We start from the raw sequence: 15,472 nt of genomic DNA, 5'->3' as shown, positions 1-15,472 counted from the left end.
GGGGGGGTGCATGGCCACCTGGGGAATTCTGGGACTTGAAAGTTGCTGCAATCCAGAAACGCCGCTATACAAGCAGATACAATTTAAAGATACAATTTAAACGTTCAACACTGTTTCCTGATTGCTTATTTGTACCCTATGATTATCATGAAGTGTTGTACCTTATGATTCTTGATGAAGGTATCTTTTCTTTTATGTACACTGAGAGCCTATGCACCGAAGACAAACTCCTTGTGTATCCAATCACACTTGGCCAATAAAGAATTCTATTCTATTCTATTTTTGGGGTGTTTTTACTGTGGTTTTATTGACTGACGGTACCAGATTTACGGTTCTGATTCTTTTTTTCCCTATATTTGTAACTTCTAAAACCTCTTTTTTTATTTTTTTGGGCACCCGTTAGTCCACTTTGCATAGTTGTCTAATAGATAAATAAAACGCTGTAACTTAACGCAGAAAGAGGAGGTTTAATATTGACTGTTGAGAAAAACCTTAAACGGACACCTACTAATAATAAAACGAATCTGAAGGCTTGTCATCGTATAACTTACTGCACAACTCTGGGAACAGAACTGTTCTCTCTCTCTCTCACTTTTTATACTGCACGAATCAAGAAGAGGGCCGTGAAAATATTTGCAGATCACTCCCATCCTTGACATAAACTGTTTCAACTCCTACCCTCAAAACGACGCTATAGAGCACTGCACACCAGAACAACTAGACACAAGAACAGTTTTTTCCCGAAGGCCATCACTCTGCTAAACAAATAATTCCATCAACACTGTCAAACTATTTACTGAATCTGCACTACTATTAATCTTCTCATCGTTGCCATCACCAATCTCTTTCCATTTATGACTGTATGACTATAACTTGTTGCTGGCAATCCTTATGATTTATATTGATATATTGACCATCAATTGTGTTGTAAATGTTGTACCTTGATGAAGGTATCTTTTCTTTTATGTACACTGAGAGCATATGCACCAAGACAAATTCCTTGTGTGTCCAATCACACTTGGCCAATAAAAAAATTCTATTCTATTCTATTCTATTCTATTCTATTCTATTCTATTCTATTCTATTCTATTCTATTCTATTCAATTCTATTTATATAAAGAAAGAGTCTTCTGCTTTATTTTCATATTATTATTGCGGTAGTCCTCGACTTGCGACCGCAACTGAGACCAAAACTTATGTTTGCTAAGTGAGAAATTGGTTAAGAGAGTTTGAGTGATTTACTGCAGCTGGCTGGGGAATTCTGGGAGTTGAAGTCCAGCTGGCTTCAGGCAACCAAGATTCACTGCAGCTGGCTGGGGAATTCTGGGAGTTGAAGTCCAGCTGGCTTCAGGCAACCAAGATTCACTGCAGCTGGCTGGGGAATTCTGGGAGTTGAAGTCCACCGGCCTTAAAGCAGCCAAGCTTCAGAAACGCAGCTTTAGATGCCAGCTTCAAAATCTAAAATATTTCCATTCTGAGCACAGAATTAACATCCTGGCTTTTTTCTTCTTCTTCTTCCCCCAGCAATTGCTCCGAGAGATGCAACAGATGGCCAGCCGCCCCTTTGCTTCCATCAACGTCGCCTTGGAAACGGACGAAGCGCCCCCTGATCTCATCGGAGGCAGCATTAAGGTGAGAAGTTGCCCCCCCCGGCCCTCCCCTCACCTGCAGGCCATTCCTGCCCTTCATATTTTATAGACGGCTTCATTACTGGGGACCTTGTGCCCGGATGGCAAGTGTGGAGTCGAACCGTATTTGAAAGTTTAGCCGTGAAGCCGAGCACCCGCCTAGTGAATCCATCGCGCCTTGGTTCTGATCTATTATATTTGGTTCTGATCTATGATATTGGATAGCCATTTGTCTGAAATGGTGTAGGGTTTCCTGCCTCGGCAGGGGGTTGGACTAGAAGACCTTCAAGGTCCCTTCCAACTCTTGTTATTATGTTATGATCTGCGTTCCCTTCCTCCGGGCGGCTCATTTGCATCTTGGGAGGGATGCTGTTGAACTTTTTAAAAAGAAAATTAAATTCCAATTTTGCTTTCTCTCTCTCTCTCTCTCGAAGATAGGCTTTTAATACCTTGGAATTAAGGGCCACACAATTTAATCATGAGGGGATAATACACGGGGGAGGCCACACTTGGCTTACAGGTAGTCCTTGACTTACAACAGTCCATTGAGTGACCGGTCAAACTTAACAACAGAATTGGGGGGGGGGAAAAAGTGACTCGTTGCCTTTTTTCAGACTTGCATTTTGTGGCAGGCTTCGACCGATGCAGCGTCGCCCTAGTTATGTGATTGAAATTCAGATCCGTGGCAACTGACTCATACTTATGACCGTTACAACATCCCCAGGCCAAGTGATCAAAATTCAGACCCTTGGCAACTGGTTCGTACTTATGACCGTTGCTGTAGCCCAGGGGTCTCCAACCTTGGCAACTTTAAGCCTGGAGGACTTCAACTCCCAGAATTCCCCAGCCAGCTTTGCTGGTAGTTGAAGTCCTCCAGGCTTAAAGTTGCCAAGGTTGGAGACCCCTGCTGTATCCCCAAGGTCACGTGATCAACATTTTGCGACCTTCTGCCAATCAATGGGGAAGCCAGGTTCACTTAACAACCATGTCACTAACTGAACAACCGTAGCGATTCCCTTAATTGTGGCCAGAACGGTTGCACAAGGGGGCAAAACTCACTTAGCAAATGCCTCACTTAGCAAAGGGAAATTTTGGGCTCGATTGGGGCCGTACGTCGAGGACTTACCTGTACAGTGTCCAGTTCTGGTCCCCAAGATGTTGAGACCCCCAGAAAGAGTGCAGAGAAGAGTAACAAAGATAATTAGCGGACTGGAGGATTAAAGATATGAAGGACGGTTGCAGGGGTGTCAAAACTCGATTTCGTTGAGGGCCACATCAGGGTTGTGTTTCACCTTGGAGTGCTGACACAAGACTTGTGAGGGTGCGCCTGTACTGGCCAAGGCAGGACTTCCCTGAGACCCTCCCTCACTCGCATAATCTCCCTTCTGTCCTTCCTTCCTTCCTTCCTTCCTTCCTTCCTTCCTTCCTTCCTTCCTTCCTTCCTTCCTTAATTCCCTTATTTTCCTTCCTTCTTTCCTCCCTCCCTCCCTCCCCTTTTCCTTCCTTCCTTCTTTCCTTCCTTAATTCCCTTATTTTTCTTCCTTCTTTCCTCCCTCCCTCCTTCCCTCCCTCCCCTTTTCCTTCCTTCCTTCCTTCCTTCCTTCCTTCCTTCCTTCCTTCCTTCCTTCCCTCCCTCCCTTATTTTTCTTCCTTCTTTCCTCCTCCTCCTCCCTTTTCCTTCCTTCCTTCCTTCCTTCCTTCCTTCCTTCCTTCCTTCCTTCCTCCCTCCCTTATTTTTCTTCCTTTTCCTCCTCCTTCCTCCCTCCTCCCTTTCCTTCCTTCCTTCCTTCCTTCCTCCCTCCCTTATTTTTCTTCCTTCTTTCCTCCTCCTCCTCGCCTTTTCCTTCCTTCCTTAATTCCCTTATTTTCCTTCCTTCCTTCCTTCCCTTATTTTCCTTCCTTCCTTCCCTTATTTTTCTTTCTTCTTTCCTTCCTCCCTCCCTCTTTCCCCTTTTCCTTCCTTCTTTCCCTTCTTTTTCTTCTTTTCTTTCTTCCTCCCTCCCTCCCCTTCTCCTTCCTTCCTTCCTACCTACCTTCCTTCCTCCCTCCCTCCCTCCCTCTCTCCCTCCCTCGCTTTTCTTCTTTTTCCTTCCCACTTCCTTCTCATTTTCTCTTCCTTCCCCTCTTTCCTTCTTTTTCTTTGGTTTTCCTTTTTCCCTTTCTTCTTCCCTGCCGCTTCTTGCATGCTCAAATGCAAAAGGGGAAACATTTCTCCTTTGGTTTTGATTTTAGTTTTGATAGGAGGCCTCCTGCAGCATTCTGCCACCGAAAATGGAGTGTGCAGTGTGTGTGTGTGTGTGTTGAGTGTGCCCGCCGTCCTGTGCCCCATTTTCAGCCTGGATAGGCTCCTGCAGCACTCTGGCAGCCAAAACGGAGCATAGGGGGGCACCGTAGTAGAGGCATCACGGGCTGATCCTTGGCTATTTGCAGGCCAGCCCCATGGGCCAGATCTAAGCACCCCATGGGCCGGATGCGGCCCGCAGGCCTTGAGTTTGACACCCCTGATCTACTATAAGGAAGAGAAAACTAAGGTTCTTCCAGACAAATGTTGGTTTGCATCCCTGCCGTGCTGTTTAGCAATGTTTTCCAAACTTGGCATGCTGGCTGTGGAATTCTGGGAGTTGAAGTCCACAGGTCTTAAAAAGTTACCAAGGTTGCTCAATCTGCAGGAGGTTATACCCTATGGGCCTAACCCAGGGGTCTGCAAACTTGGCTCTTTTAAGACTTGTGGACTTCAACTCCCAGACTTCCTCAGCCAGCAAAGCTCTGGGAGTTGAAGTCCACAAGTCTTAAAAGAGCCAAGTTTGCAGACCCCTGGACTAACCCATTGCAAGGTGTTGGGGGGGGAGGGACGGCACACATCGACAGAATTTTTCAAGTATCCCCCTTTTTTCCACCTGAATCTCACTGGGCACATTTCACCCCCTCACCCTCCTGCTCGGCTGGTCTGACATGCTGGCCCTCCTCCTCCTCCTCCTCCTCCTCCTCCTTCCTTCTGGGGCATCCCTTGACAAGCTATTCTCCCTTTCCTCCCCTTCGTTCCCCCTCCCCATCTTCCTGGACAGGCGGGGGGTGGGTGGGGGTTGGGTGGGGGGAAAGATGTGAGATGCCAGGCATATGTTCATAATTAATATGGAAGCAGGCTGCCATTGTTCTGCATGCAAAACGGGCCGGGGATTTGGTTTAGCTCTACCTGCTTTGAAATGCATCCTCTTTAACGGCGTATTTCTGGCCTCTTTTGATGGAAGCCGAAGTGACACGACCGCAGGGAGTCTCGGCGCACACAGTTGGGGAAGTATGTGTGGGGAGGGAAATAACAAACGAGGCTCACTTGCTTACCTGCTCCACCACCTCTTACATATATATTTATATATTTTCTTAGCGTTCTTTCCTCGGCTTCTTCCTTCAAGGGCTGCATATTCCCCGTGCAGGTAATCAAGGCAGCCACGTTACAAGCCACGTGCCACTGGGCCGCTATGGCATAGTTTGCATTTCTCACATGTTCTGCGGTGGGGAGCAGATCGCCTTAGATCTCTTCGGTGTAGCTACCGAAGCCTGTTGTGTCTCGCGCGGCGTTTTCCTCATCCGCAATTTAGTTCCAGGTAAGAAGGAGGAAAGGACGGACGGACGCGATCGCTCTGTGGAATCAGATAGCCCTCGACTTATGACCGTCTGTTTACTGACCGTTCGGCGTTACGACAGCACTGAAAAAAAGTGATTGGGGACCCGTTTCTCATACTTACGACCGTTGGCAGCCTCCCCTTGGCCACGTGATCAAAATCCAGATGCTTTTGGCAACTGCCTCATACTTACGACAGTATCCCGGGGTTGCGCGATCCCCTTTTGTGACCTTCTGATAAGCAAAGCCAGTTTCACTTGGCATCCATGCGTTACTGACTTAACAGCTGCAGCGAGTCACTTAACAAATGTGGCAAGAAAGGTCCTAAAACGGGGCCAAACTCGCTTCATGTATTGGGCTGAATTGCGGCCGTACGTTGAAGACTTAAACTTGTATTGGCATCTCGTGAATGGGGCAGCAAAAGAGACACATAATTTCGTGAATCACATCTTAACATCTGGAAGTGAGAAGGATAAATTATCTTGGAAGCTGAATAAGCAAAACTCCTCCTGCCTCCTCCGTTGTCTAGGGAGATCCTCAGCCATGCAGATCCTGGTTGTCCAAACGGTGCTTTTATTTCAAGAGGCAACTTTCGGGTTTTTCTTTGAAGGCGTTTCGCTTCTCATCCCAGAAGCTTCTTCAGCTCTGACTGGATGGTGGGGAAAGGAAGGATTGATACTCCGTGCAGAAAATCAGTCATTTGCATCCTTCTAGAGGGTCGTTGAGGCCACCTGGAGGTTTATCTGTGCCCTCAATGTCACCTGAGTGGTGCAAATGGGTGTGGGGCCTTCTCGGACTTGCTGAAAGGACTCTGTTGTAGGCTGGAGATAGATGGTGTCGTATCCATCCCCCATTTACACACCCATTTGCACCATTCAGGTGACCCTGAGGACACAGACAAACCTCCAAGTGGTCTCAACGACCCTTTAAAAAGGATGCAAATGACCAGCTGTCTGCAAGGAGTATCAATCCTTCCTTTCCTCACCAGCCAGTCAGAGCTGAAGAAGCTTCTGGGATGACAAAAGAAACATCCTCAAAGAAAGTAGAGTAAAATAGAATAGAATAGAATAGAATAGAATAGAATAGAATAGAATAGAATAGAATAGAATAGAATAGAATAGAATAGAATAGAATAGAATAGAATAGAATAAGAATAAGAATAAGAATAAGAATTAGAATTAGAATTAGAATAGAATAGGAATAGGAATAGGAATAGGATAGGATAGAATAGAATAGAATAGAATAGAATAGAATAGAATAGAATAAGAATAGAAGAGAAGAGAAGAGAAGAGAATAGAATAGGAATAGGAATAGGAATAGGAATGGAATGGAATGGAATGGAATGGAATGGAATGAAATAGAAATAGAAATAGAAATAGGAATAGGAATAGAATAGAATAGAATAGAATAGAATAGAATAGAATAGAATAGAATAGAATAGAATAAGAATGGAATGGAATGGAATGGAATGGAATAGAAATAGAATAGGATAGAATAGAATAGAATAGAATAGAATAGAATAGAATAGAATAGAATAAGAATAGGAATAGGAATAGGAATAGGAATAGGAATAGGAATGGAATGGAATGGAATGGAATGGAATGGAATGGAATAGAAATAGAAATAGAATAGAATAGAATAAGAATAGAATAGAATAGAATAGAATAGAATAGAATAGGAATAGGAATGGAATGGAATGGAATGGAATGGAATGGAATGGAATGGAAAAGAAATGGAATAGAATAGAATAGAATAGAATAGAATTGGAATGGAATGGAATGGAATAGAAATAGAAATAGAATAGGATAGAATAGAATAGAATAGAATAGAATAGAATAGAATAGAATAGAAATGGAATGGAATGGAATGGAATGGAATGGAATGGAATGGAATGGAAACAGGAATAGAATAGAATAGAATAAGAATAGAATGGAATAGAAAAGAAATGGAATAGAATAGAATAGAATAAGAATAGAAAAGAAAAGAAATGGAATAGAATAGAATAGAAAAGAAATGGAATAGAATAGAATAGAATAGAATAGAATAGAATAGAATAGAATTGGATAGAATTGGATAGAATTGGAATGGAATGGAATGGAATGGAATGGAATAGAAATAGAATAGGATAGAATAGAATAGAATAGAATAGAATAGAATAGAATAGAATAGAATAGAATAGGAATGAAATAGAATAGAATAGAATAGAATAGAATAGGAATGAAATAGAATAGAAATAGAATAGAATAGGAATGGAATAGAATGGAATGGAATGGAATGAAAGAGAAAGAGAAAGAGAAAGAGAAAGAGAAAGAGAAAGAGAAAGAGAAAGAGAAAGAGAAAGAGAAGAGAATAAGAGCTGGAAGGTCTTCTGATCCAGCCCTCTGCTGAGGCAGGAAACCCTATAGCATTCTAGACAAGTGACCGTCCAATCTCTTCTTAAAAACCTCCCGTGATGGAGCACCCACAATTTCTGGTGGCCAGCTGTTCCACTGGCTAATTGTCCTCACTGTCAGGAAATTCCTCCTTAGGTCCAGGTTGCTTCTCTCCTTGATGAGTTTCCATCCGTTGCTTCTCGTCCTGCCTTCAGGGGCTTTGGAGAATTAAGTCGACCCCCCCCCACCTCTTCTTTGGGACAGCCCCTCGAATACTGGAACGCTGCTATCATGTCACCCCTAATCCGAACAAAAACCAGAAAGTCCAGTTGCCTCTTGAAAAAGCACCTTTGGGACATCCTGCCTCCATTCATGAATGAATGCATGAAGGCCGAGCCTTTGTGACTCGTTTGGAACCACTTTCTCCCCAAATGCAAAACTGATGGACAGGCTACACTTCCCTCCCCCTCCACCCCCTCCACCCCCCCACAGACTGGACAGTGAAATGACCATCTGCTCTTGTCCGTCATGTTTTGAAACCTTCTTTCCTAGCAAACCTCGGTGAGTTCCCTTCTGTTGAGTGTCAGCCGGAATCCGGAGAGAGTCTGAAGTCTTTCCCAAAGCCGTCACTTGCTGCCTTTTCTCCGAAGTTTGCGGTCTTGGCAAATATCCAGGATTTAAATAAGCCTTTATTATATTTCAGATCCAACATTCAGGGGTGTGTGTGTGTGTGTGTGACATGATGGCAGTCTTCCAAACTTTGAGGGGCCTTCTGGAGTTTTTTGGGTCCTCCCATCGCTGGAGGTTTTCAAGAAGAGATTGGACAACCGTTGATCTGAAATGGTAGAGGGTTTCTTGCCTGAGCAGAGGGGTTGAACTAGAAGACCTCCAAGGTCCCTTCCAGCTCTTTTATTCTATATTTTGTAGGTTCATTAGAGAAGGACTAGGGCAGTGGTTCTCAACCTTTATAGTGCTGCGACCCCTTTAATACAATTCCCCACGATGTGGCGACCCCAACCATAAAATTATTCTTGTTTTGAATTTATCGCGCCTGAAGCCGTCTTGGCTAGCGATCTGAACTGCTTGCGATTGCCTTGAGGACGGAGGCATTAAAGCGGAGACTCCTCCCCTATTAAGTTTATGGCGCCTGAAGCCAGATCAGGCTAGCGATGGGGAGCGATTGCAGCTGGCTTGAGAGGGAGACATCAGAGCAAAGATTTCTCTCTTTTTTAATGCATCGCGCCTGAAGCCGAATTCGGCTAGCGATTTGAAGAGCCTGCAGCTGGCTTGTGGAGTCAACCATTGGAGCGCGATTCTTCGACTCGCAAGTATACTTCCCATATTTCCGATGGTCTTAGGCGACCCCTGGCAAATCGGCATTCGACCCCCCAACAGGGTCCCGACCCACAGGTTGAGAACCGCTGGACTAGGGGGTCACACGATAGCAGAGTTCCAATAAAGAAGAAGGGGTCAACCTATTCTCCAAAGCCCCCGAGGGCAGGACAAGAAGCAATGGATGGAAATGAATCAAGAAGAGAAGCAACCTGGAATTAAGGAGAAATTTCTTGACAGTGAGAATAATTAACCAGTGGAACAGCTCGCCACCAGAATTTGTGGGCGCTTCAACACTGGAGGTTTTCAAGAAGAAATTGGACAACCACTTGTCTGCAATGGTAGAGGGTTTCCTGCTTGAGCAGGGGGTGGGACTAGAAGACCTCTAAGATCCCTTCCACCTCTGTTATTCTTATTCTGTAAAGGTTCAGAAGAGAAGGACCAATTGTGACACAATAGTGGTATTCCAGTATTTGGGGGGTTGCCACATAGAAGGGGGGAGGTGTTGACCTATTCGCCAAAGCCCCTGAAGGCAGGACAAGAAGCAACGGATGGAAACGAATCAAGGAGAGAAGCAACCTAAGGAACTAAGGAAGAATTTCATGACAGTCAGCACAATTGACCAGTGGAACAGCTTGTCACCAGAAGTTGTGGGTGCTCCATCACTGGAGCTTTGCAAGAAGAGATTGGACAACCATTGGTCTGAAATGATGTAGGGTCTCCTACTTGAGGAGTGGGGTTGGACTAGAAGACCTCCGAGGTCCCTTCCAACCCAATTTTTCCATGTTTTTTAATAAGTCTTCATCCTGTGTTCTCCAAAGCTCCTGAAGGCAGAATATGAAGCAATGGATGGGAACGAATCAAGGAGCAATGCAATCTAGAATTAAGGAGACGTTTCCTGACAGTGAGAACAATTAACCAGTGGAACGGCTTGTCTCCAGGAGTTCCGGGTGCTCCATCATTGGAAGCTTTTAAGAAGAGATTGGACAACTGTCTGTCTGAAATGGTATAGTGTCTCCTGCTTGAGGAGGAGGGTCGGACTAGAAGACCTCCAAGGTCCCTTCCAACTCAGTCATTCTGTTATTATTATTTAGATCTGCCAGAAATCCGTCTCCTTCGGGCGGCTAATGTTAAGGGATTCCAAAATCTGACAATGTCAGGCCTGTCCCAGCTTGGGCGTTTGGGAAAGAAAGACCCTCGACTCCATTTGTAGTGAAAGCTACAAATAACCTGGGAGGCAAAAATATCACTTAACAACCATCTCGGTTAGCAACGGAGATGTCTGGGCTCCATTGCGGTCGTACGCTGAGGAGACCACCTGTACGCAAGGAAGCCAGCGCACACGAGCCAGTGCGAGGTTGGCTGTTGTGGTGTGTCGTTCCGCGTGTTGCTTTTAATAATAATAATAATAATAATAATAATAATAATAATAATAATAATAATAATAATAATAATAATAATAATAATAATAATATAATAAGAGTTGGAAGGGACCTTGGAGATCTTCTAGTCCAACCCCCTGCCTAGGCAGGAAACCCTACACCATTTCAGACAAATGGCTATCCAACATTTTCTTAAAAATTTCCAGTGTTGGAGCATTTACAACTTCTGCAGGCAAGTCGTTCCACTGATTAATTGTTCTCACTGTCAGGAAATTTCTCCTTATTTCTAAGTTGCTTCTCTCCTTGATTAGTTTCCACCCATTGCTTCTTGTTCTATCCTCAGGTGCTTTGGAGAATAGCTTGACTCCCTCTTCTTTGTGGCAACCCCTGAGATATTGGAAGACTGTTATTTATTTATTTTTATTTATTTATTATTTATATTTGCATTTATATCCCGCCCTTCTCCGAAGACTCAGGGCGGCTTACACTATGTCAAGCAATAGTCTTCATCCATTTGTATATTTATATACAAAGTCAACTTATTGCCCCCAACAATCTGGGTCCTCATTTTACCTACCTTATAAAGGATGGAAGGCTGAGTCAACCTTGGACCTGGTGGGACTTGAACCTGCAGTAGTTGCAAGCAGCTGCTGTTAATAACAGACTGCATTAGTCTGTTGAGCCACCAGAGGCCCTTTTTATCATGTCTCCCCTAGTCCTTCTTTTTATTAAACTAGATATACCCAGTTCCTGCAACCGTTCTTCATATGTTTTAGCCTCCAGTCCCCTAATCATCTTTGTTGCTCTTCTCTGCACTCTTTCTAGAGTCTCAACATCCTTTTTACATCGTGGCGACCAAAACTGAATGCAATATTTCAAGTGTGGCCTTACCAAGGCATTATAAAGTGGCATTATAAAAGGCATTTTGCTGACTTTGTCGGGCTTAGCAAGGAATACGTTGCTTTTGGAACATCAGGAGTTGAAAATAGTGGTGGGAGTTGGGGAAGGGCAAAAGAGATTATATCTCTTAAAAGTCCAGTGTATTTTACAGCAGCCGGGCGATTTCGGCAGCAACAGAAGGAGATAAACCTTTTCTTTTCTAACAAATTACTTTCGGGGAGCATCCGAAGACATAGATTTAGGATGTGGTTTCTAAACAATTTTTTTTTTCTTAAATAAATAAATAAATAAAAAGCAACACACCAACCCACAGCATCTGGCAGCTGCAAGGGAAAGATGGGGTGGGGGGGGGAGAGAAACGAAATAACTTTCAGCTCTTGTTATTTTGTCTGAAGCTCAGACATCTGGTGAGATTGAGATGGGGCTTGGCTTTCATTGCCCCCCCCCTCCCGACTTCCAAAAAGAGATAAATTGGGTTTCAGAGGGGTTAAAAAAAATTGGAAATGTTTTATGACATAATCCCATCATTTATTCCAATCTGTTTCGGCTATCTGTGGAATGAGTACCAGGAAATTCAACAGCAGGTGTATGCAGCCGGCAGTCACCCCAAGCCTCAACTTTTTCCTCTTGGAATAATCCTCACTATCCTGTTTCCCCCCAAAATAAGACCTCCCCTGATAATAATCCCAATCGGGCTTTTGAGCGCATGGCAGTAAGGCCAAGCGCTTGTTTCAGGGTTCAAAAAAATATAAGACAGGGTCTTGTTTTCGGGGAAACATGGTAGATAGATCAATAGAGATGATAGATAGATAGATAGATAGATAGATAGATAGATAGATAGATAGATAGATAGATAGAGGTTCCCTGTTTCCCCCAAAATAAGACATGCCCTGATAATAAGCCCAGCAGAGCTTTTGAGCGCATGGCAATAAGGCCAAGCGCTTGTTTCAGGGTTCAAAAAAATATAAGACAGGGTCTTATTTTTGGGGAAACACGGTAGATAGATCGATAGAGATAAAGAGAGAGAGAGATGATATATATGTATGTATGTACAGATCATAGATAGATGATAGATCTATCTATAGATCTGAGAGATACATAGAAGATAGATAGATAGATAGATAGATAGATAGATAGATAGATAGATGATAGATAGATAGATAGAAAGATAGATAGATAGATAGATAGATAGATAGATAGATAGATAGATAGATAGATGATAGATAGATAGATAGAAAGATAGATGGATAGATAGATAGATACCCTGCTCCCCCCAAAACAAGACCTCCCCTGATAAAAAGCCCAATCGGGCTTTTGAGCGCATGGCAATAAGGCCAAGCACTTATTTCAGGGTTCAAAAAACATATAAGTCAGGGTCTTATTTTCAGAGAAATGCTGTAATTTTTTTTTTAATTTTTAAATTTAAATTGGACTCGGATGGAGGACACCTGGTTTCTAGAAGAATCCCTTGCAGAGCTGTCCGATCTCGGCCCCTTGAAAACCTGTGGACTACCAACTCCCAGGTTTCCTCAGCCGCCTGGGGAATTCTGGGAGTTGAAGTCCGCCCTTTCTTCAAATCCCCATGGTTGACAAACCCTGCAAGATGGCTGCCTTGACTTTCCACTCAAAAGAGTAGAGGTTATCCGAACAGCCAGGCAGCCTCTTGACCGGGGAATCGAACTTGCGCTCTGCGTTTTGCAACGTCGGGTCCTCCATTATGAGAAGCAATAATTGGAAGAGTTATCTGAAAGACGGACAGAGGTCCAGAAGGCCTTCAATTTTGCAAAGGGAGCACCAGGCATTCATAAAACTGCCTGGAGATTTTGAAAGGCAGGAAGAAACCTTGCAGCTTCGATAATAGCTGATGTGCTTTAAAAAAAAAAAATCTCCAGAAAAAAATACGTACATTTCTCCACTGGAATGTTTTATTCCTTGCTGCCGGAAACATAGCTGAATTGAAGCAGCATTTCGGTACTCAGCTGTTTTAAAACTCATCCAATTTGGTATTCAAGGCGTTTTGATGAGAAAATTGCCTCCCGATACTCATCCTTTGTTTAATACTCGACGTGCATGCTTACAAGAGAGAGAGAGAGAGGAAGGAAGAGAAAGAAAGGAAAAGGAGGGAAGGAGGAGGAAAGAAGAGGGAGAGAAAAGGAGAAAGGAAACAAGAGATGGAGGGAGCAGGAGAAAGAAAAAAACGGAAAAAGAGAAGGGAAGGAAGGAGATAGTAGAGGGAAGGAAAGAAAAGAAAGGAAAGGTAGAAAAGGGGGCAAAGGAAGGAGAGAGAAGGAGGGAGGGAGGGAGGAAGGAAGAAAAATAGCAACAACACTTAGACTTATATACTGCTTCATAGTGCTTTCCAGTCCTCTCTAAGCGGTTTACATAGTCAGCCTCTTGCCCCCCAACAATCTGGGTCCTCATTTTACCCACCTCGGAAGAAGGAAGGAAGGAGGGAAGGAAGGAAGGAGGGAAGGAAGGAGGGAGGGAGGAAGGAAGGAAGGAAGGAAGGAAGGAAGGAAGGAAGGAAGGAAGGAAGGAAGGAAGGAAAATAGCAATAGCCCTTAGACTTATATACCGCTTCACAGTGCTTTACAGCCCTCTCTAAGCGGTTTACATAGTCAGCCTCTTGCCTCCCAACAATCTGGGTCCTCATTTTACCCACCTCGGAAGAAGGAAGGAAGGAGGGAAGGAAGGAAGGAGGGAAGGAAGGAAGGAGGGAGGAAGGAAGGAAGGAAGGAAGGAAGGAAGGAAGGAAGGAAGGAAAATAGCAATAGCCCTTAGACTTATATACCGCTTCACAGTGCTTTACAGCCCTCTCTAAGCGGTTTACAGAGTCAGCCTCTTGCCTCCCAACAATCTGGGTCCTCATTTTACCCACCTTGGAATAAGGAGGGAGGGAGGGAGGAAGGAGGGAAGAAAGGAAGGAAGGAAGGAAGGAGGGAAGGAAAGAGGGAGGGAGGGAGGGAGGAAGGAAGGAAGGAAGGAAGGAAGAAAGGAAGGAGGGAGAGAGGGAGGGAGGAAGGGAGGGAGGGAGGAAGGAAGGAAGGGAGGAAGGAAGGAAGGAAGGAAAATAGCAATAGCCCTTAGACTTATATACCGCTTCACAGTGCTTTACAGCCCTCTCTAAGCGGTTTACAGAGTCAGCCTCTTGCCTCCCAACAATCTGGGTCCTCATTTTACCCACCTCGGAAGAAGGAGGGAGGGAGGGAGGAAGGAGGGAAGAAAGGAAGGAAGGAAGGAAGGAGGGAAGGAAAGAGGGAGGGAGGGAGGGAGGAAGGAAGGAAGGAAGGAAAATAGCAATAGCCCTTAGACTTATATACCGCTTCACACTGCTTTTCCAGCCCTCTCTAAGCGGTTTACAGAGTCAGCCTCTTGACCCCCAACAATCTGGGTCCTCAGCTTCCGTGATTATTTTGTGATTTTTTGTTTCTCATTTATATATTTTTGCCCTTTTTTTTTGGGCTCATCACTACAGATAAAGTGATGTTTTTATTTTATTTTATTTTATTACAGGTAGTCCTCGATGTAAGACCACGATAGAACACCACATTTCTGTTGTTGAGCGGGTTTTGCCCCGTTTTACGACCTTGCTTGCCACCGCTGTTACGTGAATGACTGCCGTCGTTAAGTTAGCCACCTGGTTGTTAAGTGAATCTGGCTTCCTCTTTGATTTTGCTTGGCAGAAGGTCGCAAAAGGGGATCACTGAACCTGGGGACACCCGCACCCGTCGTAAATACGAGTCGGTTGCCGAGGATCTGAATTTTGATCACGTGACCACGGGGAAGCAGCAACGGCCATAACTGTGAAAAATGGTCTTAAGTCACATTTTTCAGTGCCGTTGTAACTTTGAACGGTCACTAAACGAGCTGTAGAAAGTCCAGATCTACCTCTATTTATTAATTTGTTAGGTGTATTTCCCATGTAAAGTAATGATATACAATCCTATCTTTAGACATGTTGCCTTAAAATGTGCATTGCCTTTGGTTTGGGAACACATTAAATTTATTTACGTCGTTTCTTATGGGGAAAAAATGTATTTGATACTCATCATTTCTGGTACTCATTGCGTCTCCCGGAACCAATTAATGATGAGTACGGCTAGTCCCCGACTTACAACAGTTCATTTAGAGGTTAGAGGTTAGAGTGCAGTATTGCAGGCTACGTCTGCTGATCATTGGCTGCCAGCAGGTTGGCAGTTCGAATCTCACCAGGCTCAAGGTTGACTCAGCCTTCCATCC

The 15,472-nt window shown here is 44.2% G+C and overlaps 1 protein-coding gene across 1 annotated transcript in view; it reads left to right on the top strand.

Annotated features, from left to right (window-relative positions):
• The window catches only part of ATRN (attractin), a 241,010-nt gene that overhangs the window by 206,256 nt on the left and 19,282 nt on the right, over nucleotides 1–15,472 (top strand). The window contains exon 27 of the mRNA XM_058192126.1: nucleotides 1,525–1,632. Coding sequence (XP_058048109.1) covers nucleotides 1,525–1,632 — 108 coding nt within the window. The remainder of the gene's footprint in view (nucleotides 1–1,524; nucleotides 1,633–15,472) is intronic.

The sequence above is a fragment of the Ahaetulla prasina genome, chromosome 8 (assembly GCF_028640845.1).
Source record: "Ahaetulla prasina isolate Xishuangbanna chromosome 8, ASM2864084v1, whole genome shotgun sequence".
NCBI lineage: Eukaryota > Metazoa > Chordata > Lepidosauria > Squamata > Colubridae > Ahaetulla > Ahaetulla prasina.
Note: the sequence above shows the minus strand (reverse complement) of the source record. Positions and strands in the feature narration are given on the sequence as shown.